Source organism: Pipistrellus hanaki (genome assembly GCF_964339955.1).
Source record: "Pipistrellus hanaki genome assembly, chromosome: 19".
Classification (NCBI taxonomy): Eukaryota; Metazoa; Chordata; class Mammalia; order Chiroptera; family Vespertilionidae; genus Pipistrellus; species Pipistrellus hanaki.
The window spans coordinates 10,201,957-10,224,105 of record NC_140521.1 but is presented as its reverse complement, the minus strand read 5'-3'; the positions used below and the strand labels follow the sequence as shown (position 1 = coordinate 10,224,105).

The 22,149-nt window shown below is 49.9% G+C and overlaps 1 protein-coding gene across 4 annotated transcripts in view; it reads right to left on the bottom strand.

Annotated features, from left to right (window-relative positions):
* DGCR8 (DGCR8 microprocessor complex subunit) overlaps positions 1-22,149 on the bottom strand; it is a 24,036-nt gene extending 1,887 nt beyond the window's left edge. The window contains exons 1-14 of one of the 4 annotated variants that reach the window (XM_084867890.1): positions 21,991-22,149; positions 17,526-17,740; positions 16,110-17,107; positions 15,558-15,717; positions 13,305-13,447; positions 12,868-13,150; positions 10,092-10,289; positions 9,726-9,827; positions 8,910-9,008; positions 6,688-6,770; positions 3,877-3,977; positions 3,462-3,568; positions 2,081-2,208; positions 722-835 (exon numbers count right to left, since the gene is read on the bottom strand). In XM_084867890.1, the coding sequence (XP_084724016.1) occupies positions 722-835; positions 2,081-2,208; positions 3,462-3,568; positions 3,877-3,977; positions 6,688-6,770; positions 8,910-9,008; positions 9,726-9,827; positions 10,092-10,289; positions 12,868-13,150; positions 13,305-13,447; positions 15,558-15,717; positions 16,110-16,829 (2,238 nt within the window). In that variant the 5' untranslated portion in view covers positions 16,830-17,107; positions 17,526-17,740; positions 21,991-22,149. Of the gene's footprint in view, positions 1-721; positions 836-2,080; positions 2,209-3,461; positions 3,569-3,876; positions 3,978-6,687; positions 6,771-8,909; positions 9,009-9,725; positions 9,828-10,091; positions 10,290-12,867; positions 13,151-13,304; positions 13,448-15,557; positions 15,718-16,109; positions 17,108-17,525; positions 17,741-21,745; positions 21,865-21,990 lie in introns of those variants that run through there. The other 3 variants (XM_084867892.1, XM_084867889.1, XM_084867891.1) reach the window with 3 other exon arrangements.

Below are 22,149 nucleotides of genomic sequence, written 5' to 3'. Positions count from 1 at the left end.
TGGATGGGAGGATAACCCTGGACACCATCAGAGTCCATAATTCTTCCCTGGGTATCAGGACAGTCAAAAATGAAGAGCCAAGGAAGTGACAGCCACCAGATGCCCCTAGTGAGTCTCTCTCATCCCTACCTGAGGGCAACAGTGAGGCATCCCCTGGATCCAAAGACAACAGACACCTCCTCAGGGTTTCTACGGGCCCAAGCTGACACCACAGAGGCCACCTGAATGGGAGGCTTTAGAAACTGCATGGGGACTGAGCCCTGCCTGGGTTCTGTGAAACACACTCCTTCCTCAGAACTGCTAAGGACTCCAAGAGGAAGAGGCCCAGGATGGCAGTCTGTCACCCACCAGGACCCTGTGTATGGGGAGGGGGCAGAGGGCTGGCCAGTGCACTCTCCCTACCCTCAAAACAGCCAGCTCTGGAGTCAGTGTAAAGAGGCTGGGCCCTTCACAACCTCTATCAAGCCAGGGCTGCCAGCTCTCTAACTTAATTACATAAAATAGGGATTTAGCATAAGTATCATGAATGCTGAAGCTCAAGGGAAAAGCAAATCTAATCTGGATGGCTTTCCAGGTGCCTGGGCACTGCCAGCGATGGGTTCCTGTGGGACAGCTTCCACTGACCCCCACCCTCAACTGCAGTCGCCATAGTGCGTGACACAGCTTGGTACCGTCCCCTGCCTTGGGGCACGGGGATGGGGGAGCCATGGCCTGTGCTCACCCTCTCCTCGGCGAGCCTCTTCATCTCCTCCTGCAGCTTGCTCAGGATGTGCAGATTCGGCTTGTTCTTCTTGGCATACTGCTGCAGCTCAATCACACTCTTGTCTGAGGTCTCCTGGGGAGCACAGTGCCTCCATCTCAGGGCTGCCCTGGACCCCACACCAGCTGCCCTACCCTCAACCTGCGCAGAGAACACTGTGCTGCTCCCCACTGCCCCATTCTCAGTGGACAGAAAGCCACAACCTGCTCTGGGACTAAAGCACCCTGGTACCCAGCTGTTTCTACCCCTGTCCAGACCCAAAGAAGCTAGACACTGCCTTAGACACAGCAGTCAGCCAGACCTGCTGTGCCCAGAACACTCTGACTGAAGTGGTGCCTAGGCTGCGAGGCCATCAGCCCCAGCCACTGAGCTCTCTGCATGCCCTAGATTTTCAGTGCAAGATCTAACTGTCCTAAGGCCCTCCGTCTCTCAGGACAACTACTGTATCTGGGGTGCCAGACCCCTCCTGTCTTCCAAAAGCCACATGCTGGGCTGTTCCCAGGCTTGACCCCTCGCCCTCCAGTTTAGGAAAGGTTCCCGCCCATGGGCCAAAGTGGGCTTTCTCTCCTTCAACCTTAGCCCGAGAGAATACACAGAATATAGGCATATACCAAAGGCAAGGTAAGTTTCATGTGCATTCTATTCTGAAAAACACATATCCTGAGGTTCCTCTCAGCAAGGTGAGGACCCTTCACCTCCCTCACCAGGCCTACTATCATGCCCAGAGCAAGAGCACTTCAGGGATGGCCTGAGGGTCCACCTTATGATCTTTGGAGTCACCACCTGTAGTCCCCAACTCTACACTGACCATCCCTCTACTTACTGGGGTGCTGATAACCCAGAGCGTTTCTATAAACATCAGGGGGAAATTAAAAATGTAAACACTCACCTCCTAGTACTTCCCTCCACCCAACAAAGCATCTGTCATCCAACTATCTGCGATCTACCTAAAGGTATTGGTTTAAATCTCAAGATCTTGGCAAAAGTAGCAGAAACAAAACAAATGACCCACAGGTTGTTGAACTAAAGCTCGGTAACTGTTCATAGCCAAGAGAACTGCCCTTGTATGCTCCCTCTCCCTCAGCCACTGTGTGGCCTCAAATTAGCATAGGGCCTGCCATCACCAGACTTCCGCTGCTCCAGTCTCCTCCCCAAACTGCCAGCGCCAGGCCCAGGCCCTTTGGGCAGGATGACCCCCCCACAAAGTCACAGGTAGCAGAGAACCCAAGAAAGGTAGCCAGCGCTGAGCGGCTTGACTCTATCCCTGTGACAGTGGGACCCCAAGCATGTGCTCCCAGGTTGGGAGAAAGGTCCCGTTACCTGTTTGACCATCTTGCTGCTTTCACGGCCATACATGCGTAGTAAAGACCCCCAGTTCTTGACATGTGGGTGCAGGAGCTGAAGGATTTTCTGAGAGGCTAACTGCTTCCCAACTCTCTTATTTTTACCTGTGAAGACGGAAAGGATACGCAGAGGGAGTCACATACATCCAGCTATCCATAACAGTCACTTTGCCTTAAAAGGAGCTCATCTGCCCTCCCTACCCCCCGCGAGCTGAGAGCACATTCTACAGGAAGCAGATGAGAAGTGCTTCACCAAGCACGCTGAGCACAAGCACCTCACAAATTCCAGGCCAGGCCCCACCCCTATCAACTTCACAGAACAGCCCATCAGAGGCTCTAGGTCAGGACATGATCAAGTCACACAGTTTAAGAATCCTTCCTCCCACCACAACCCCACACTTCCAGACACGCTATCAAGCAGCAATGAGGTGTCATGAAGCATGGGCTTCAGGTTCCTTGGAGGAGGCAGAGGAGGAGGGTTTTCCCAGAAGGCCATACTTTCAGAAAGGGCTTCCCAGCTTGGAGGAGAGAATCCTGGCTCCACCCACCTGCTTAGGAGCACTTCTCAGTGGGACTGGTGTCTGCTGGAGTACAAGGCACACCAGGTCTCAACGTGGTTCTGAATGTTCCCAGGGTCAACCTGTGCACTACCTTCTAATTTATACAGCATTGGTTTTGTGTATATACCGTGTTTCCCCGAAAATAAGACCTAGCGCATGGAAAGATAAGACATCCCCTGAAAATAAGACCTAGCGCAACTTTGGGAGAAAAAATTAATATAAGACACTGTCTTATTTCCGGGGAAACAGGGTAGTAGTAACACAAACTTTTCTTTTAAAATAAAGTTATATTTTAAAAGGCAGTCATTTCAAAAACTCACATTAGGTAAAGAGTACAGGTAGTGCACACAGACCAGAAGGCAGAGGGGCAGCACGCACCCAGCACAGGAATGCAGAACAGAGCAGGGTGGAGACTCTGCTGCTGTTTGAGCAGCATCGACCGCAGGGACCAAGAACTGTAGGGGACAGAGATGGCAGGAGGGGACCGCATGGCCTAACCAGAATGACCAGTCCTAGCCCACGAGAGAGAAGACAAGAGACAGCATAGACAGGACTACCGAAGTCGAGTCTCAGGCTGACTGTGTTTGAGATGTTGGCGTGAGATGCTGGTGGACAAAACTGGAGGCAGCCAGTTCCCACAGCTGGAGCTCGGGAGCAACAAGAGGGCAGTGACTGGGGACCAAGGCAAAGGAGCTCAAAACTCCCAGAGAGACCACAGGTTGGGGTGGCAGCAAGGCAACACCCCCCAGGGGTCATCTGCCAGCGTGGTGGGTGGCAAGGAGGAGATGGGGTCCTTACACCAGCCGCGCACTGTGTGCTTGCCGCACGCCATGACATATTCACTCTTCTGGTTTTTACCAGGAACCACTTCAAACTTGATGGATGTATCACCCATCCCATGGTTTCTAAGAAAAAAACAAAGACAACAGCTGACATCAGCTGAGGAGGAGGAACCAGTTGCTTTCAGAAAGTTAAGGGTTCTCTCAAGATAATGCCAACCCTTTCCCCAGAACTGCTGCTCAGCTGGAGAGTGAGGCTCTCCAACCTGACCCCATGGGCCGCCAGGCAGGAGCTTCTGTGCACGCAGGGAACACTTGCAATGGCTCTCGGGCTTCAGCATTGCTTTTTGAGTCAGGATCAACAGCCAGGAAGGATGTTGGGCACCCAAACAGAAGCCCCCGACCAGACTTTGGACGGCAAACTCCCACCCTACCTTTTAAGGCACTCGTGGAGGATCTGATAGGGAGACAACAGTCCGGCCTTGCTGGTCAACTCGTAGACCCGTGAGTCCTCGATACTGATGTGGTTAAAATACTACAAAACAAAGCAGCCGCTTCTAAGTAATGGCCTGGCGGAGCTGCTCCCCATGCTGTCCGCTTCCCCAGAGGCTTACTGTCCTCCTTATTACCTCACAGAGCACCTCGCACCCCGCACTTCACTGCCCAGCTGGCCCTCTTGAGACAAGGAAGAGTAGCTGCCCTACACCAGGCTGGAGAGAGGGCATGGGTGGGGTGAAGGCCCTGCGTAGCTAGCCAGCCCGGAGATAGCCTTTGCTGAGCCTGAATCTTCAGACTTCACATAATTAGTCTGAAATCTAAAGATAAATAACCTTTGGAGAAAAACTTGAACATCATCATAAGTGAGATTATAGAAAAGAGAAGGTAAGCAAAGCAAAAGCTGCACTCTAATTCTCCCCAAAGGCTACAGTGCCAGGTCGGGCTCTAGTCAAATACAAATGTCATCCTGGATTTTAAAGTGACCACTGCGACCAAAGAATAGAAAGGTTAAAGAAGGGTTAACAAGAAACCATTTAACCAATCAAGGAAAAAAAGGAAAGTTCTGCACAACAGAGACAGGAGCCGCCCCCTGGTGAATGGATGCCGCTCAGGAGCAAGGTTCACGTCCCCAGTAGGGCTGTGTACGTCTCCTGGAGCTGCCCCAACAAAGTACCACAAGCTGGGTGGCTTAAAACAACAGAAATTAATTTTCTCTCACTTCTGGAGGCCGGAAGTCAAGGTGTCAGCAGGGCCCTGCTCCTTCTGAAGCCTCCCAAGGAAGAGCCTTCCTTGACTTTTCCAGCTTCCGGTGGCTTGTGGAAGCGTAACTCCCATCTCCACGTGGCGTTCTCACCATCTCCCTCCCCTCTGCTCTGAGCAGGCAGGTGGGGTTCCTCTACCTCCACTTCCTTCAGTGAGGAGACAGGCTCACCATGACTGAGTAGAGGGAAGGAAGGCACTGTCTCTGATGAGTATTGTTGATTTTGTGAACAGGAAATCCTCTCGCTATCATCTGGCTACTTGTTTTCTCACAGGTCCCACAAGGTGCCTCCATCTCAAGCGCCCTTATCATTGTGGATCAGTTTCCAGGAAAAGTTACTCACCAAGATGTAAGGCCCTGGGGCCATCCTTAATGGCTGGTCAGGCAGCCAACACATCAGCAATATCTGGCTTTCTCATTCAGCCCATGAGGACTAACTTTCTAACCAGCACCTGTAATGAGGCTGAGCAGGCGGAGAACTTGTACGAACCCTACAGCTCCAGGTTCCTCCCTGACAGAGCTAAAGCCAACACACACACACCCACGCTAAGAAGACCCAAAATACGCAACAGCCTCTGCCAAAGGTCAGCACTACCACTACCAAGTAGTCCAGGTGCAAATGGCCACATGTTACTGATGGTTCACCTGCCAGGGGAGTGGACGTTCTCCAACTCAAGAAAGCAAATGCAAAGGGCAGATGGGTCCCAATGAGAAGAGCAAGAGCCCAGGTGACTGGCCCAACAGACAGCGAGGAACCACGAGAACTCAAGAACACCACAGATAACCCAAGACCCATAAACTTAAAAATTTAGATAAAACAGACCAATCCCTGAAAAATGCAAACTACCTGCATTGCCCTATTCCAGCAATTTTCAACCTTTTCATCTCATGGAATAAACAAACTAATGACTACATTTCTGTGGCACTCCAAAAATATATTTTTTGCCAAATTAAAAAAAAAAGTATGATTTTAATTCATTCACATTAGAGGGTTATTGTGGTATTGTTGTATGGCTGTTGTCATTTTAAAAAATATATATATTTTATTGATTTTTTAGAGAGGTATAGAGTGTAAGAAACATCGATGAGAGAGAAACATCTATCAGCTGCCTCCTGCACACCCGCCACTGGGGATGTGCCCGTAACCAAGGTACATGCCCTTGACCGGAATCGAACCCAGGACCTTTCAGTCCACAGGCCGACAGAAAAACTATGAGAACATCCAACATCTAATCTATTCCTGGCAAAAAGTCTTAGCAAACCAGAAGTAGAAGTAAACATTCTAAATCTAATAAGATCCACAAATAACACAGCATGTTAAGTGAAAGAAGCCAGTCACAAAGGACCACATATGTGATTTCATTCCTATGAAAATGTCCAGAATTGGCAAATCCAGAGATAGCAAGTACATTAGTGGCTTCTAATTAGTGTTGAGGGCTAGGGAATGGGGAGAATTGGGAATTATTGCTAAAAGTTTTTAAGGTTAGGTTGTTGTGATGATTATATACAAAAAGCCACTGAACTGTAGTTTAAAAGGATAAAATTCATGGCATATAAATTACATATCAATAAAGCTTTTAGTTTCAAACTCTTTAGAGTTTGAAAAGCCCTTGTTCCAAATCACAGAAACAGATTTACCCAAAAAAAGTTCAGAAGCAGTTTTAAATGGTTAACATAAGACTAATTTAACTTTTGTAGACCCTGCCTTAAAGGTTCATTCCCACCACAGATCTACTACAAGGAGAGAGCTGATTTATTTCCAAATACATTTATTGCTCACAAGCAACTTCCTGCTACCAATTACAAGACACAGGGGACAAAAATGCCATTTCTTTCCTGTGCTTGCATGAAGATTAGCAAGTTTCCTTTTATAAAATATAAACAAACAATATCACCTTGAACGATTAAATCATTGAGCACACCCTGCACTGACCGGGCAGGCTGAGCTGAGAACTGCAGTTCCAAACAGGGCAGTCATGACACTCACCTCAAGCTCTTCGCTGTCTTTGGGCTTCTCCTCGGAAGTCTGTTTAACAAAATCAGGGATGAGGATTTCCAGCGTAGCTCGAGCTATGAAAAGAAAAATCTTGAGGATGAGCGTGTAGGCCCAGCCTGCTTTCCAACTGCAGAGCAAGCTACACACTGGCTCCTCTGAAGGACCAGGGACCCCATGGCTCAGGGGACCCAGGGCTCTAGGGAGCAGCAGTGGTTTTGGAGACAGAGACAGCAGGGGATGGGAAAGAGCACATCCTAAGAAAAGCAGGCAGTGACAGAGGCAATGTGGCCCTGAGGCACTTGTGGCAGGATAGCGAGAGTTGTGCATGTCAGAGGATTCATGTGACATGGAGGCCAATGGCTCAGCAGAACCTGGACCAAGCAGAGAGAACTGCAAACTGAGTGAGCTACGTGTGTGGCAGGGAGAAACAGCCAGACCAGATGGATTCTCTGGAAAAGTCTGCAGGACAGAGCAGAGATGACTCCATACTGAGCACAGGTGCCCAAGTGAGCAAGGCTGCCATCACCAAAGGCACGGGAATGTGGGGCACGGAGGGAGGCGGGAGGGATGTGGCTCTGTAGGGTTATAGTATCAGCAAGATATCCAAGTGCAGGTGTCTAAAGAGAAGCTAAGGTCTAGGCAGAAAAAGTGGGTCTCTGCTCATGGGGAGGAGTGCAGCATGGTCCTGCCACCAGAATGTCTCCACCCCCCATGGTGGGTCCTGCTCTGTGTTAACTGCTGCATGACTTTGGTAACACCCAGCCTGTTGAGCTGAAAAAGTCTTTTGGGCCCAGCCAGTATAGCTCAATGGTTGAGAATCAACCCAAGAACTAAGAGTTCACCAGTTTAATTCCCAGACAGGGCACATGCCCAGGATGTGGGCTTAATCCTCAGTAGGGGGTGCGCAGGAAGCAGCTGATTGATGATGTTCTTCTCATAGATGTTTTTATCTCTATATCCCTCTCCCTTCCTCTCTCTCTAATAACCAATAAAAACATTTTTTTACAAAAGAAAGTCACCCTAGAGGCTAGAGAGTGGGCCTGTGGACCCAAGGGTCCCAGTTAGGTTCCGGTCAAGGGCATGTACCTAGTTGCAGGCTTCTCCCCAGCCGGGGCCCTGGTCAGGGCTTGTGCAGGAGGCAACCAATCTATGTGTTTCACTCACATGGATATTTCTCTCTGCCCGTCTTTCTTCCATTCTCTCTAAAATCAATGGAAAAATATCCTTGGTTGAGGATTTTAAAAAAGAAAGTTTTTTGAAAAAATTTCTCAAAAATGGACAACAGGCCTTCCTGGAGAATGGGGTACAGTGTATGAGCCCAGCACAGCCTCACAGAGGAAGAGCAGACAGTAATGTATTATTCCAATTGTATTCAGCATACACCATTGAAAGAAAGCAACACCAGGGGAAACGCTAAGTCCCATGAGCAAAAACACTTGACCCGAGACCTAGACAAAACTGACATACTTCCCATTCTGTGAAGGGCAGAGCTGCTCTAGAAGACAATGGGAAGGGTATAAACCTCCAGAATCAGCCTATGGTACCAGAGTCTGGGGTGCACCAACACCTACCCTGCAATGCGGTCCACTCCTAAGAAGAGGCCAAATAGCCCTGAGCTGGGACAAATGGCTTCTGGAAAAGAATGCCAGCAACTACTAGTGCTGAGCACAAAGTGAACAGCACATACACGGTCAAAAAGAGCAATGGGTTTTAACCAGAAAACAAGCCTTCCCTGGATCTGCTGTGTTCAGTGAGTGGCAGTCCCAAATGTGCAGTTTGAAGGACTCAGGAAATCGCCCTCACAAATGTCAAAACCACTCAAAGAGAATGCCAACAGCATGCTGACTCACCTGTTCCTCACTTCCTAGCGTGCCCACATTTTGCTCCATTTAAACACAAACCCACCCTACACGTGACCAGTGCAGCCCAGTCAGCTCTGTGAGTAGGGAGGAAAAGGGTGAGAGATTTCAGCCAGGCTGCCAACGAGTTAAGAAGGGACTTTCTACTTTTATTACTCGGGTTTTACTTTCTATTGTATATCGGAATCTTTCCCAAAGAGCAGATAATTTTTAAAAATCAAAATAGATAAATCCAGAAATAAAATGGATTTTCCCCAACCACACCACTCCCACCCCTGCTGCTCAGCCCTCCCCAACCAAGAGGAGGGGCAAACACAGAGGGTAGCATGGGCTGACATCTAAGAGGCACATTACCAGCTTTATTCTTCGCAAGTTTTTTGCTGCTTGCAGTTCCAGATCCATAGGTCACACCATCAATGGTCACCGAGGCGCCAAAAGGCTCACTTGGGTTCTCTTAAAATTAAAATTACTGTTTTAAAACACACTCGCCAAGACATTAAAAGACAGCGTGCGCACGCGCACACACACACACACAATTCGCTCACACCAGCAGACACGAAGGGGCCAAGACTGCTGCTGGAAGACAGAGACCTGAGGACTCCCTGAGGCACTGAGATGGGGCTGAGATGGTCACAGGCAGAGAACACACCAGGAAAATTTCAAGGAAGGGGGACCACGGGATAGTGAGCTGGAGGTCAGAAGCAGAACCACAAGGAGCAGGGACCAATGTCTGTGAAAGACTGACAGAGTACTGAGGGGATGCATAGAGGTAGCGAGCAACAGAAACATGAAAAGCAATGAGTAATTCCTAAGTTCTGGCTTCCAAGGGGAAGAAAAATTGGTTTTCAAGGACGTGACGAGGATGGACAGGAGACTGCTAATGGGAAGAGCAGGCCTAAAGCTCCTTCATCCAGCTCGGGGAGCCTTCCTCAACGAGCAAGAAACACAGGAAGATGAGGGAGGGTGGGGTGTGAACAATAAAAGGGGAAGCAGAGACAGTAAACCTTAGTCTGGACACATTCCCATGAAAATGACCTGCCTATCTGCAATATCCTTCTCCTTGTCCTTCTCTTTCATTTCCAGCCCAACTAGCAGCCAGTTCCCATCTCCCAGCTCTGATCAAAGCGAGGTGCGTGACTTCAGTACTGAGACGAGGAAGGTCAAACTTACCACATTCAAAGAAATTATAAACCGGGCGGACCTTCAGGACTCGCTGCATGTACTCGTGCAGGATGCAGACCTCGGATTTTCCATTGGGGTTAATGACAAATTCTGTGACAAGAAGGACCATCTCAACAACAGGGTGAGGACCCTACTACAAGCTAGCACTGGGAACCTGGCACCATCCAAATCACCAAGTCACTGAATCACATTGAATTCACTGCCATGAATGTGTTGGAATTCTGCATTCATAGGGTAAACATAAGCTTTCAATTAAAATGTAACTCACACACAAAGTATACATTTTAAGAACATCCAATGAAAAATAACAATGTAACCAGTCTGCCAGTGTTACAATTTACAAGCCCCACTCACCTTTCTTGGTGGGAGCATCTTGCACAGAGAGAGTAATGAGCTTCTGATTGGCCGGCAGGATGGGCCTCTCAGACTCCGCCTGTTTCCGTTTCATTTCTCGGTTAAACTGCCGCCGCTCGGCCCAAGTTCTGAATTTTTTCACAGTAACTTGCTCGAAGTCAAAACGCTTCTCCAAATAGCTCCGAAATTCCTCCAGATCTATATAAGATTCACCAGTGAACCATGTTACTAATTTTCAGTGTAAGTCGTTTCCTCTGTCCAGTGATGGGCTGCCACCAGACAGATCCCATCACGTAATACCCACCGCTCTTTCCGTGCTCCTTTTGAAAGACCAAGAATGAGGTCCCTTCACGCAGTCAACTCAAATTATTCTGAAAGGTCTTTAGGAACAAACTCCTGGATGTTCTTTTAGTTATTTTGGAATAAGAACAAGGATTTAAGAAAAGCTTTAAAAAAAAAAAAAAATCAGACGGCCTTCAGAGCCCATCAAAACAGGTACCTAACTGTCAATAGCAGGCAGGGGAGCCTTGCACCCACTGCCCATCTTGCTTGCTTTCCCTCCAAATTCAGTGACACATCCAGGCAGCTTAGGCCTCAATACTCAACATGCCTCTCCACACTTGGTCCCTGGCTCAGCGCCACAGCTCATGCAGGTGCCTTGTCTCGGCTGCGTATTCTACCCCCGCGCCATTCAGTGAAGTTCCCAGGGGCCTCCCACTTTTACTGTTATACCTACTATTATGCCCTTCTCCCCAGAACTTCCTAGAGGTTCCCATCAGCCTCAATAGTTTCCTGTCTGCCTCCTAGCACTCGAGTGTGCCGTGGCTCATGCCCAGAACTAAGAGCAATGCCAGCAGAAGGTGGAGAGAGGGGTTCCATGTAGGAAGATTGAGGTGTAGCTTTTCAACACAAAAGGCTACAAAAAATATACTTGCACCTACTCAATTATAAATTGAAACTAGTACTTCTTTGCATATGAATGCAGAGAAGTGAGTCTGGAAGTAAGTCCCAGTGGTCACCTCTCACAGGAGAATGAGGTTAGAAGTGGGAGGGAGGTGTTTTAGAAAAACAGAAACAATCATTTACACGTGCATAAAGATAATACAAAAAAAATAAATAAGTGAAGCGCTGTCTCAAAGGGAGAGCTTCCTTCCAGCCAGGTCCCAGAGAAAAGCCCTGGCACACCCACAGAAGACAAAGGAAGCAGGCGTGCAGGAGGGAGGAAGGCAACACCAGACAGGTTGAGGGAGACTGAGGTCCATCCATGGGGGAACCCGGGGACCACTGAGATGTCCAGGGCTAACCAGCATGCTGATTCTCTCCCTTCCCCCAGAAGCCATCTCCCTAGCTCTTCTAAGGCTCCTTACATGAAATAGTTATGAGACAAGCCAGGCAGCAATACACACAATCAGAAATCCTGAAAAGGCAAAGTCCTCTTTGAAAAGGATTCAACCCAACCAGTATGGCTCAGTGGTTGAGCACTGACTCATGAACCAGGAGGTCATGGTTCAATTCCAGGTCAGGGCACATGCCTGGGTTGTGGGTCAATCCCCAGTAGGGGGCATGCAGGAGGCAGCCAATCAATGATTCTCCCTCATTAGTGATGTTTCTATCCCTTTCTCCCTCTCCTTACCTCTTTCTGAAATCAATTCAAAAAACATCAAAAGCCCTAAATGGCTTTGCACAGTGGGTAGAGCATCAGCCTGCAGACTAAAGGGTCCCAGGTTCAATTCCAGTCAAGGGCACATGCCTGGGTTGTAGGCACAATCCCCAGTAGGGCAAGTGCGGAGGCTGCCGATCAACGATTCTCTCTCATCATTGATGTTTCTATCTCTCTCTCCCTCTCTGAAATTAATCCTAAATAATAAAGGCTAATATGCAAATTGGCCAAACAGCAGAACGATCAGTTGCTATGACATACACTGACCATGAGGGGGCAGACACTCAACGTAGGAGCTGCCCCCTGGTGGTCAGTGCACTCCCACAGGGGGAGAGCCGCTCAGCCAGAAGCTGGGCTCACAGCTGGTGAGCATAGTATTGATGGCAGAAGCTTCTCCCATGAGCCTAAGCTGTCAGTCAGAGATCCCCTGAGGGCTCGAACTGGGAGAGGGTCCAGGCCAGGCTGAGGGACCCCTCCCCCCTCCTGAGTACATGAATTTTGTGCACCAGGCCTCTAGTAAAAATATAACTTTTAAAAAGTAATAATAAAATTTTTTTTAATTAAAATGTTAAAATTTGAATGGGTGAAACTAAGCTAAAGGACAGAAGAGATAGTAAAAAACACCAACACACTCCCACAATTGCAGGATTTAAGTGTGAAATGCCCACAGAATAGTGACAGTTTCCCAACAATGAATCTGTGGATTGAAGCAGTCCATTCTGAGTACATAACAGATAAACCAAAACACCACATCCAATACATCCTACTAAAAAAAGCAAAACTTCAGGGAAGAACATAAAAGTGACTAGAGAAAATTCAGTGACAAGGTCAGCCTGCACTAACAGCCATCTCCATGACAGCACTGGCCACATGGGCCCTACAGAGCCCAGGAGCAGGGGGCTGGAGTGGGACATGGGCAGGTTCTTCAAAGAACAGGGAGATGGGCCTTGCCAGCCATGTTGTGGGAAGACAGAGGTCCCCAGCAGTCCCTTCCTCACTGACGTAACTAAGAACAGATGGTCTTCAGCAGAAGGAAGGGGACCCCACGGAATGTAGTGGCATCCCTGCAGATAGTACAAAGCAGATAAACGGAAAGAATTCACTCTGGAAACTTACCGACTGATTCGTCTTTGCACACCTCAACTTTGGCCTTCACCTGCCCCAGGGCCCCAGGGGCAGCCTCAGCCCCCAACGGGTCCTTCTCATCCGGGGGCCCCGTGTCGGCCCCTATGGATTCAGGCTCTTCCAGGGGAAACTCCAGCTCTGCAGATCGACTGAGGGGCTTGACAGGGGACACCTCCCCATTAGGGGAAAGCTCACTGTTTTGCTCCCTTTCCTCGTTGTCCTTCATTTTCTTGTAATGCAGACAGGGGATGCTACTCAGAGGAGGATCATGTTTCTGTGGATAGGAAAATTGTAATAGGTTATAAGGATGACCCCAAATGTCTGAATTCCGATGTCTTTCACCTGCCTCAGCCTGGCGATGATGCAATGTGTGCACATTCTCATCTGTGAATTTGCAAGGCTCAAGTCAGGACTGATGCATCCCATACCCGTATGCTTCCCGTTCCCAAGAAGTACGGCCTGGACCAGGTGACCACCCGAGACTCTCTGTGTAGGTACACGGGGACTCCGGAGTTATGGAATGTCATGATCCACCCATCAGGCAATGGTTCTGTAGGTGGGCGGCCACGACCTGCATAGAAGAACATCCTACAATCACTTGAAAAACAAAAAAACTGTTGGGATTTTTTTTTTTCTTTAATTATGACATAAGGCAGATAAAAACAGTAAAATGGACCATATATTGAGAAGAACCTCTAGAACTAAGCAAGTAGGGAAGTGCCCCACCTCCAGACAGAGCCTATCCCAGCCCTGTCTGTTGCTTGGCACCTCCCAGCACCTCCTGCACAGCTGGTGTCAGGACAGCCCCTGGAAGGGAGTACTGCAGGTCAGAAGTGCACAAACCCTATCAGGCACGCTCCCTGGTGAGCCAGGTCAAGGAGCTACCTTACATCAAATGAAATACAAACCAAGCACAATAGGGGACCACAGGTGCATGCAGGCCACTCATTTATAACTATGAGTGCTCATAAAGCTGCACCGGTTGTCTGAAGAGCTCACATGCTGCTCATATGCAGTCTGTAAGCCGGAGGAGCAAGCTACAACTCCTGAGAGGGAGGCACCGCTGCCAGCCAGGCTGCCAGGTGGAGAAGAATGCAGAGGGAAAGCCGGTACCCAAGCAGGTAGGCAGAGTGGCCAGGCATACTGCTAGCCTGTGCACTGCTCAGGACGGACACGACTTTACCTGCTCAGAATGAGGCTGCTGAAACCACGGAAGGAGCACAAAGCAAACCTGCCAGAGGCACCAAGGTGAACACTGCCCCTCAACCCATTCTCAGAAGCTGAGACCCAAGTTCATCTCCATCTGCAATCAGTGAACCCAGCCTATCCCAACCACTAGTCCACATGGGCAGACACACACCTGCTCACCACTGACACATCCGCTACACAGCCAGAGGAGCCTGCATACAACCTACCCCTCAGTTTCCTCCATCACACCGCATCACCTTCTGTACCATGCACCTCAGAGTAAGGTGTCACCTGTCTGCCCAGCTGAGTCCCCATGCATCTCTTCAGCCCCTCTGCTGCCCAGGCCTACATCTCCACCTGAACACTCAGAGACTCCTCTCAGACTGGCCCTGCATTGGCAAAGCAGCTGTGGGAACAAAACTCTGGAAGTCTCTCGACTGCTCTCCATCCTGTCCTCAAATCCAAGTGTAAGTCCTTCTGCCTGCACCTTTAAAACACCTCCACCTGCACACCAGGAGCTCCCATCCTGCCTATCTGAAATGCGCGAACCATGCTGCAGCCACGGGAGCTGTACTCTTATTTTAAAATTTTGTAACAATGTCTTTCTGCTTTTTTTCTCCCTCCAGCTACAAAGATACATTTTTTCCAAGTTATCGGCATCCTTTTCATCTTTAAAAATGTAACATGTTTCTAAATCTGTTTTTAAAACCAGCCGGGGCAGGGGTTGCTTAGAGCATCATCTCGCACAGCAAAGGGTCCCGGGTTTGATTCAGGGTCAAGGGCTCAGACCTGGGTTTCAGGTTTGCTCCTCACCCCATGTCCAGGCGAGTGCAGGAGGCAACCAGTTGATCTGTCTCTCTCATATTGATGTTTCTCACTCTCATTTCCCCCCTCCCTCCCTCCCTCCCTTTCTATTCTCTCTGAAAAAAGATGGAAAAAATATCGTAGGGTGAGAATTAAATATAAACAAAACAAAAAAAACACACAAATCATTAGATTTGGCATTTTTATTGAGAGCAATTATGCTACAATAAGATTTATTCTACCATGGTTTGTTTTGTTTTGAACACCTGCTTGCTTCTAATGACTTCTCCTGAGAACAACAGTCTAGAACTTGGACCTTGACTTTCACCTACCACCATGCTGAGCACCCACCTCTGGCCTCGACCTCCACACACACTTGTCTGACTTGTCATCTCCCAGAACACACCGATGTCTCCTCCTCAGGGGTCCACTCCCCACTCCATCAGAAGTCCCTTCCCAGTTCCTCTGCAAGACACTAGCTTCCCTATGGTTTCCACAGCGTACACCACGATCTGCACCTGGGTGGTAGCGCTTCTGAGTGCGTTCTTGTTTCTTGTCTGTTTTCCCTTCATCAGACATGATTATCTTGCCTTCAAAAGTGTGCCGAGACTGTCATCTGGTATCCAAAAACCTCTCAAACCTGCTCCACCGTTGCCCTGCAAACACTCACTCCTTTTTCCCCAACTTACTTTTGAGCACGGTTTTAATCTTGGTCATCATTGGCTGCACGCTTGTCTCTCCATCGGATGGATGGTCGCTGTCTCCACCATATTTCTCATCCACTCTCCTCTTTTTGGGAGCACAAAGGCCCTCTTCCAACAGAGCATCAACGTCGTTGTCAAAATCATCCTGCAAAACATACTGTTCAGACACTACAGCCCTGGCACCTACATTCCTGCACCACAGGCAAGTTTAACAACATTAGTGAGAACAGACACAGAAATGAGGCACTCTCGATGGGATCTAGATGTGCCTTTATGGTGCATGATCATCTGGGGGAAAAAACAAACAAACAAAAAAACCCTGAATCCAAAAGGCTTGGTCAGGCACACACACCATCGGGGAGCACATCTCAGCAGCACTTTCCAACACAGGTTGGAAAAAGGCTGACGTGTCAGCCAAACTTTTCATTAGTTTAAAAATGTGGACACTTTAGAGCCATTACAAAAGCTGCTGCTGTTCCCAAACACCTCTCTTTGGGTTATGTTAAGAGGACTCCCAAGGAGAGGTCACCCACATACCTCGTAGGAGAAATTCAAGGCCTCTTCATCCACTCTGTCTCTTTGCACGATTGCTTTAGCCGTGAACCCGCCTGCTCCTTCTTCATCTAGCTCCAAATTGTCAGTAAAATCTTCTAACTCATCGAGCACTGCATACTCCACTCTCTTTTCCTGATCCAGATCATTCTCCTCATCCTTCTTATCAGCACTCTCACCCCCTATGCCTACCCCGTTACCGACACTCCCGCCAAAGGGACAAGCATGCATGTCTCCACTGACAGGGCTAAGGGCCAGGCTGCACTCGGCGGGAGCGGCGCGCTCCGCTCCTGTGTACAGCACCTTCCTGTCCTTACTCCTGCAGCTCTCGGTAAAGCTCACGCTAATCTTTACATCCTTAAGCAACTTAAGGTCAGGGGAGAACTTCCGGACCGCGGGTGCGTGCCGGGCGGTGCGCGGGCTGTAGCCACTACAGTTCGGGTCTATGAGGAGACGGGCTTTAGAGAAGGATCCTTTGGAGAGAAGAGAAGCTCCGTAGAAGTTGAGTGGGTCCTCCGCCGGGGGTTCGGCCTGTCCATCACCACCAGAGCCAACGTCCATTACCTCTGCATCACTGGACGTTTGCAGGGGAGGTGGTGGAGACTGTTCGCGGGGCAGCGCTGGGAGGGGGCAAGCACGTTTCTCCATCACCACTTCTCCTGCGGGCTCACGCGGGAGAGGAGAGGGGCTCTCATACGTCTCCATAGTAAAAAGGTTTAAGACTACTTTAAAAGACCAGTTTTTAAAAACCTTACATAAATCTATACTGCTAACATGCACAAGTCCGTCGAGACCCGGTGCCGTCCTGCCCGCGCTGCACACACTGGCGGCTTAGTCAAGCTGGCCACATTGCTCTTTTCATTAATGTAGACAGCTTTTAGAACCACTGCCTCAATTATTGGAAATCACAATGCACTCAGCTTAAAGGACTGACGACTAAGCGAGTCTGTCTTCATGCCAAAGTGGCACCTTTCTTCTTCTACCTGCAAAGAGATTTAAAAACATCGTCACAAATGACAGAAACCTTCCGTTTCCCCGGTACCAAGAGTCAAGTGCTTTTAACAGTATAGCAAAAAAATAAAAAATAAAATACTGCCTAAGAGAACCGTTTAAGCTTTAAAACAAACTACCTTTACTTTGTTTCTTTATAACCTGATAGTAAGCCCCATTAAATATTTTATTAATTGTCCACTGCAGTTCCTATTTCAGAAGCATAAAAACAGTATTTAATCTTAAGGCTCAAAAGGATTAAAAAAATATATCTACACTAAACTGCACCACAGCATTCTACGAACTCAGTTTACTAGGTAAGCAAGCACGATGTGGAAGGCTGCCCTTTCCAGAGCACACATAAGGTGTGTGGCCTCCCTCCGGCCATCAGAGCAACATCAGTCTACTCACCTGCTAGGGCTGGGTCAGGCAGAGGGTGAGCGCGAGACCCTCAGCTCAACTCTGCAGCACTAGGGCCTCAGAGGTACGGCCGGGCGCTCTGCCACCCTGGACCCCCAGGGCTCTCCTGGGCCCACAAGGTGGCACGTGGACCGGGACAGTGCTGCAGCATGCTGAAGTCGCCAGAGGTGGCGTGGTTCTGTTCCCAGTAGAGGAAGGGGTGGTGGCTGTGGGAAGGGAGCCAGGCCAGGGTTGGTGGGGCAGCTGCAGGAGACAGCTGGAGCCAGGGCACAGGGAGTGCTAGGTACCATCTGGAGCCTGGCTCCATCCTGGGGGCAATGAGGAGCCACATAGGGTGAGTTGACTCTCATGCCACAGTGTAATCCTTATTTGAGAAAAGAGGCCAACCACTGCACCAGGCACTGTCCCTGTGCCCAAGGGGTAGGAGTCCTCTAGGCCAGAGGGCCAAGGCGTGAAAGAACGGGAGCCTTCAGGAACAGTGAGGACACCATACTAACCACTCTGCTGACCGGGTGGAGGTGGAGAGCACAAACAAGAGGGAACTGAAAGCAAATGAGGCTTTCCCTGGAGGGACACATGTGTTTCAGCATTCGGGCAGGAGCCCTGTCCAACAGGTGCTGAGGTCACCGCTCTGGAACTAACTGGTCCTGAGAATACGGGCCAGAACATTCGAGAGGTGGTAGTCGTCAAAGCCACAGAAGAAAGGCTGCCCAGAGAGGGAACACAGACCAAGAACAAGGTTGAGGACGCGGCTCTGAGGAGCTTCACTCCAGAGGAAGCATGACAAAAGAACTGGTATAGGCTGAGAAGGCAGCTCAGAGGGGCAATCCAAAACCCAGAGGTGTGCAGGAGGTCTGAGCATCAGAGCAAAGCACGTACAGGCGCATACCCCGTGCAGACACACACACATACACACAAATATGCCATGCACATGGTGCAGATACACACATGCATGCTTATATATGCACAGGGCAGCATGACTGGTTGCATAGACAGGAATCAGCAGACATCATATGTTTAAAAAGTTTGTGGTGAAGGGACAGAGTACGGTGGTTGTATTTTGAAGGTGGCACAACATAAACACCAGAGACTTGTTTAATCAAGTCTTTGAACAAATACTGGCTGTCTACCCTGAGGAAGGCACTACCAGAGACAAGGAAGGTTCCCACCACCTGGACACAGTTGGAAGGGCAATGATCACCATTGCTGTCACTCTATTTCCAAGATTCTAAGATGTCCTGACTGTTGTGGTTTCAATGGTAATTTAACACAACACCTCCCCAGAGAGGTGTCTGTCAAAGGTGCTAAGGATGAAGGAAATGCAACACATAGATGAGGACAGACAGACTGACCTGAAAGTAAACACTGAGGAGGCTGCAACCAGAGAGGCACAAGGAACACTGATTAGAGTAAGACCAGTTTCCTGGCAACCAAGAAAGATCATTTTAAGAGAAGGACAAGCAGGTCAGCATGACCAGTGCTACAGAACACAGATCAGACCAGGACAAACCCCTCAGAACCTGGCGGGTCTGTCCAGACTTGAGCTAGGGTCAAATGTGACTCTTGAGGCTAAAAAAAAAACCTAAAATGAAGAAGACATAAAGTGTGTGTGTGTGTGTGGGGGGGGGGGGGGGGTGTTTGAGAACAAAGAACAAATGGCTATAGGAGAGGGGATGCCTACTACCATATAAAAAGGCTAAGAAGCAGCCATGTAGAAGCACAAAGCAGAGATGACAATAATAACTGGAGGCCTGAAGGGGTGCCTAGGGTGAGGTTGGAGAGCTGTGGAGAGAAAGATCTTTCCTTGGAAGATCAGGAAAACCTGCCCAGCCCAAGCAGCCAGTAGCTCAAGGTGCAAAGCCCAGAGGGGGGCAGTTCTGAACAAGTTCCTTACTCTCCCTCGACAAGCTTTCACTACTCACTCAACAAGTGTTTGCCGAATGCCTTCCATGTGGCACACACACTCTTCTAGATGCTGAGGGCATCAGACACACAAAATCTCTGCCCCACAGAGCTCACGGTTTAGCAGGAGATGGTCAAGTAACAACTAAGAAAAACTGATAAGTGCTCAAGAGAAAAATAAAGCAAGGAGTTGAAAAAGAGACAGCAGCTTCAGAAAGAATGGGCAGTAAAGACCTCACAGCCGTTGTTCATAAAAGGTAAGGGGAGTGTCAGGTGGGCAGTGGGACTGTGAGGAGGGGACATTCCAATCACACAAAGAACAAGGCCCTGGGGTAGGAGTGTGGTGTAGCAGGTGAGAGCAGTGTGCTGAGGAGAAATGAGAGGAGGCCAAGTCTGTGAGAGCAAGCAAGACCAGGACTCTGGCTCTTATCTATGAGATGGGCTACAGGACTGGAAAGTCCAAGCAGTGAGGTCACATGATCCAAGGACAGCAGTGGCAGCCAATTCTCAGCTGGACCCTTTTCTAAGCCCTTCATGAACTTATATTCGCCAGTGCTCACACAGCACTGAGAAAGGTTAAGCAACTTGCTCAAGGTCACACAGCTAGAAAGTGCTAGAGCTGTTTTACCACCCAGACAAGCTGCCTCTAATCTAAGCTGCCTCAGTTTTACATTATCTTGCAATGTAAAACAATCATGATGAGAGGGGCAAGGGTGCGAGCAAAAAGAAAAATTAAGAGGCTTATTACAAAACTTAAACCAGAAGTGATGATAAATGATCCTGAAGGTTGTATGGAGGCCTGAGAAGGATCCAGGTGGCTCCAAACTCAAGAACAGAGCTGTCATGAACTGAGGTGGTGAAGGCAGTAAAGATCTGGTGTTTAGCCCTAACTGGTTTGGCTCAGTGGATAGAGCATCAGCCTGTGGACTGAAGGGTCCCAGGTTCGATTCCAGCCAAGGGCATGTACCTTGGTTGCAGGCATATCCCCAGTGGGGGGTGTGGGGAGGCAACTGATTGATGTTTCTAGCTCTCTATCCTTCTCCCTTCCTCTCTGTGAAAAAAATCAATAAGATACTTTCTTTTTTTTTTCTTTTTTTTCTTTTTTAAATGATCGGGTGTTTAAGTTTGCACATGGCTACTTAGTATCAGAGTAACAACAGAGAGAGGTGGAAGAGGCAGCCAGAAAGCTGAGGCTGCAGCTCAGATGGCAGGCTGGGCTGGAGATGGAGATGTCAAGGAGAGATGGCATTAAAGCCGGGAGGCTGGATGAGATCACCACGGAGGGGAGGGCCACTACAAAACGGGCCATGACTGGGCAAACCAGTCAGATGTCTGCTGCCCCCAAGGCCGTGATGAAACTATAAAACATTTGGGAACTGTCCCACACAGTGCCTGACCACAGAGAACTCAAAGGAGGGCTCACCCCGCCGCGGGCCTCACCACTGCTTCAGCTGCCTGAACACATGCAGATCGTGCTTGCCAAGTGGACAGTAAGCCAGCAGCAGGCTTAGACCAGGCTTCCCCGGATCCCTGACCCGGGGATAAAACCACCAACACACTTGGACAGCACCCTTCGCTTACTGGGCTGGCATGGAGGCGAGGCTGTGATAAGTTACAACGCTGTGGCTGCTGCCTTTAGGTCAAGCCTCCCCTGCTGCGGCTTCCCGCCCAACCCCAGCAGCAGAATGACCTCATCCATTCCTTTTGTCATCCTCCAAGGGGCCTCATCCTGTACTCACAGGCAGCCCCACCGACTGACCATTCACTCCCTTTGGTGAGCGAAGGCCCGTGAGGGGGTTTTGCCTATATTCCGCTGCCAGGAAACGGCGGGTCCCGTCCTAGTGGTTGGCCTCCCGATCACCAGCACTAGACTGGACCGCGGAGCATGGAGCATCGGGCAACAAGGTACATGCAAGCATGCAATAACGGTAAATCAAATGCCTACCATGAGCAACCCAAGTCCATGAGATACTTGACAGATATCACTGTCAACAGGTTGCCCCCTTGACATTTTATCTCTACCACGATCATTGTTACAATAAAACCACATCCAGAGTATCTATGTGATACTCTAACCCATGAGTATCAGTGGAGAAAAAGAGACTTGGGCGACTTCTCAAGATTTCCCGCAGGGTCCTGAGCAAGCACGACCATGTTCATACCTTTCCCGCCAGAAAGCGATGCTAAAAGGCTTCGGGCCCACAGGGTGAGAGGGTTTCTTTACACTCCGGACCGTTAACCCGGGAGGAAAGCGACCGATCTCGGCGCCACCCGGTCCCGGGGCCCGCCCCCCAGCCGCAGAAACTCACCGTCCCACTCTCCCGCGCCGTGCGGGACCCAGCCCCACGCTCTCCCAGGCCCTGATCCCTAAGACTTCACAAAGGCCAAGACTCCGCGTGGCCAGGCCCGCCTCCCGCACACCCGCCCCGCCCCGCCCCGCCCCTCCGTGCCACCCGGCCCCGCGGCCCACCGCCCGGGAGAGTTCAGGGCGCACCCTCGCGCAGGCCGCAGCGCCCGCCCGGCCCGCGGGGCGCCCTTCGCGCCCAGCACCTACCTATGGCGCCCGCGGCCTGCCCGAGCTGCCCGCAGCCCGACCACAATAGGGAGACCCTCACGGCCCGGCCGCCGCCGCCGCCGCCAACCAGAAAGGCCACCCAGGCTCTCCCGGGTCGGCGGGACCCGCCTGCCGCGCGGGCGAGCGGAGGGCGGGCCT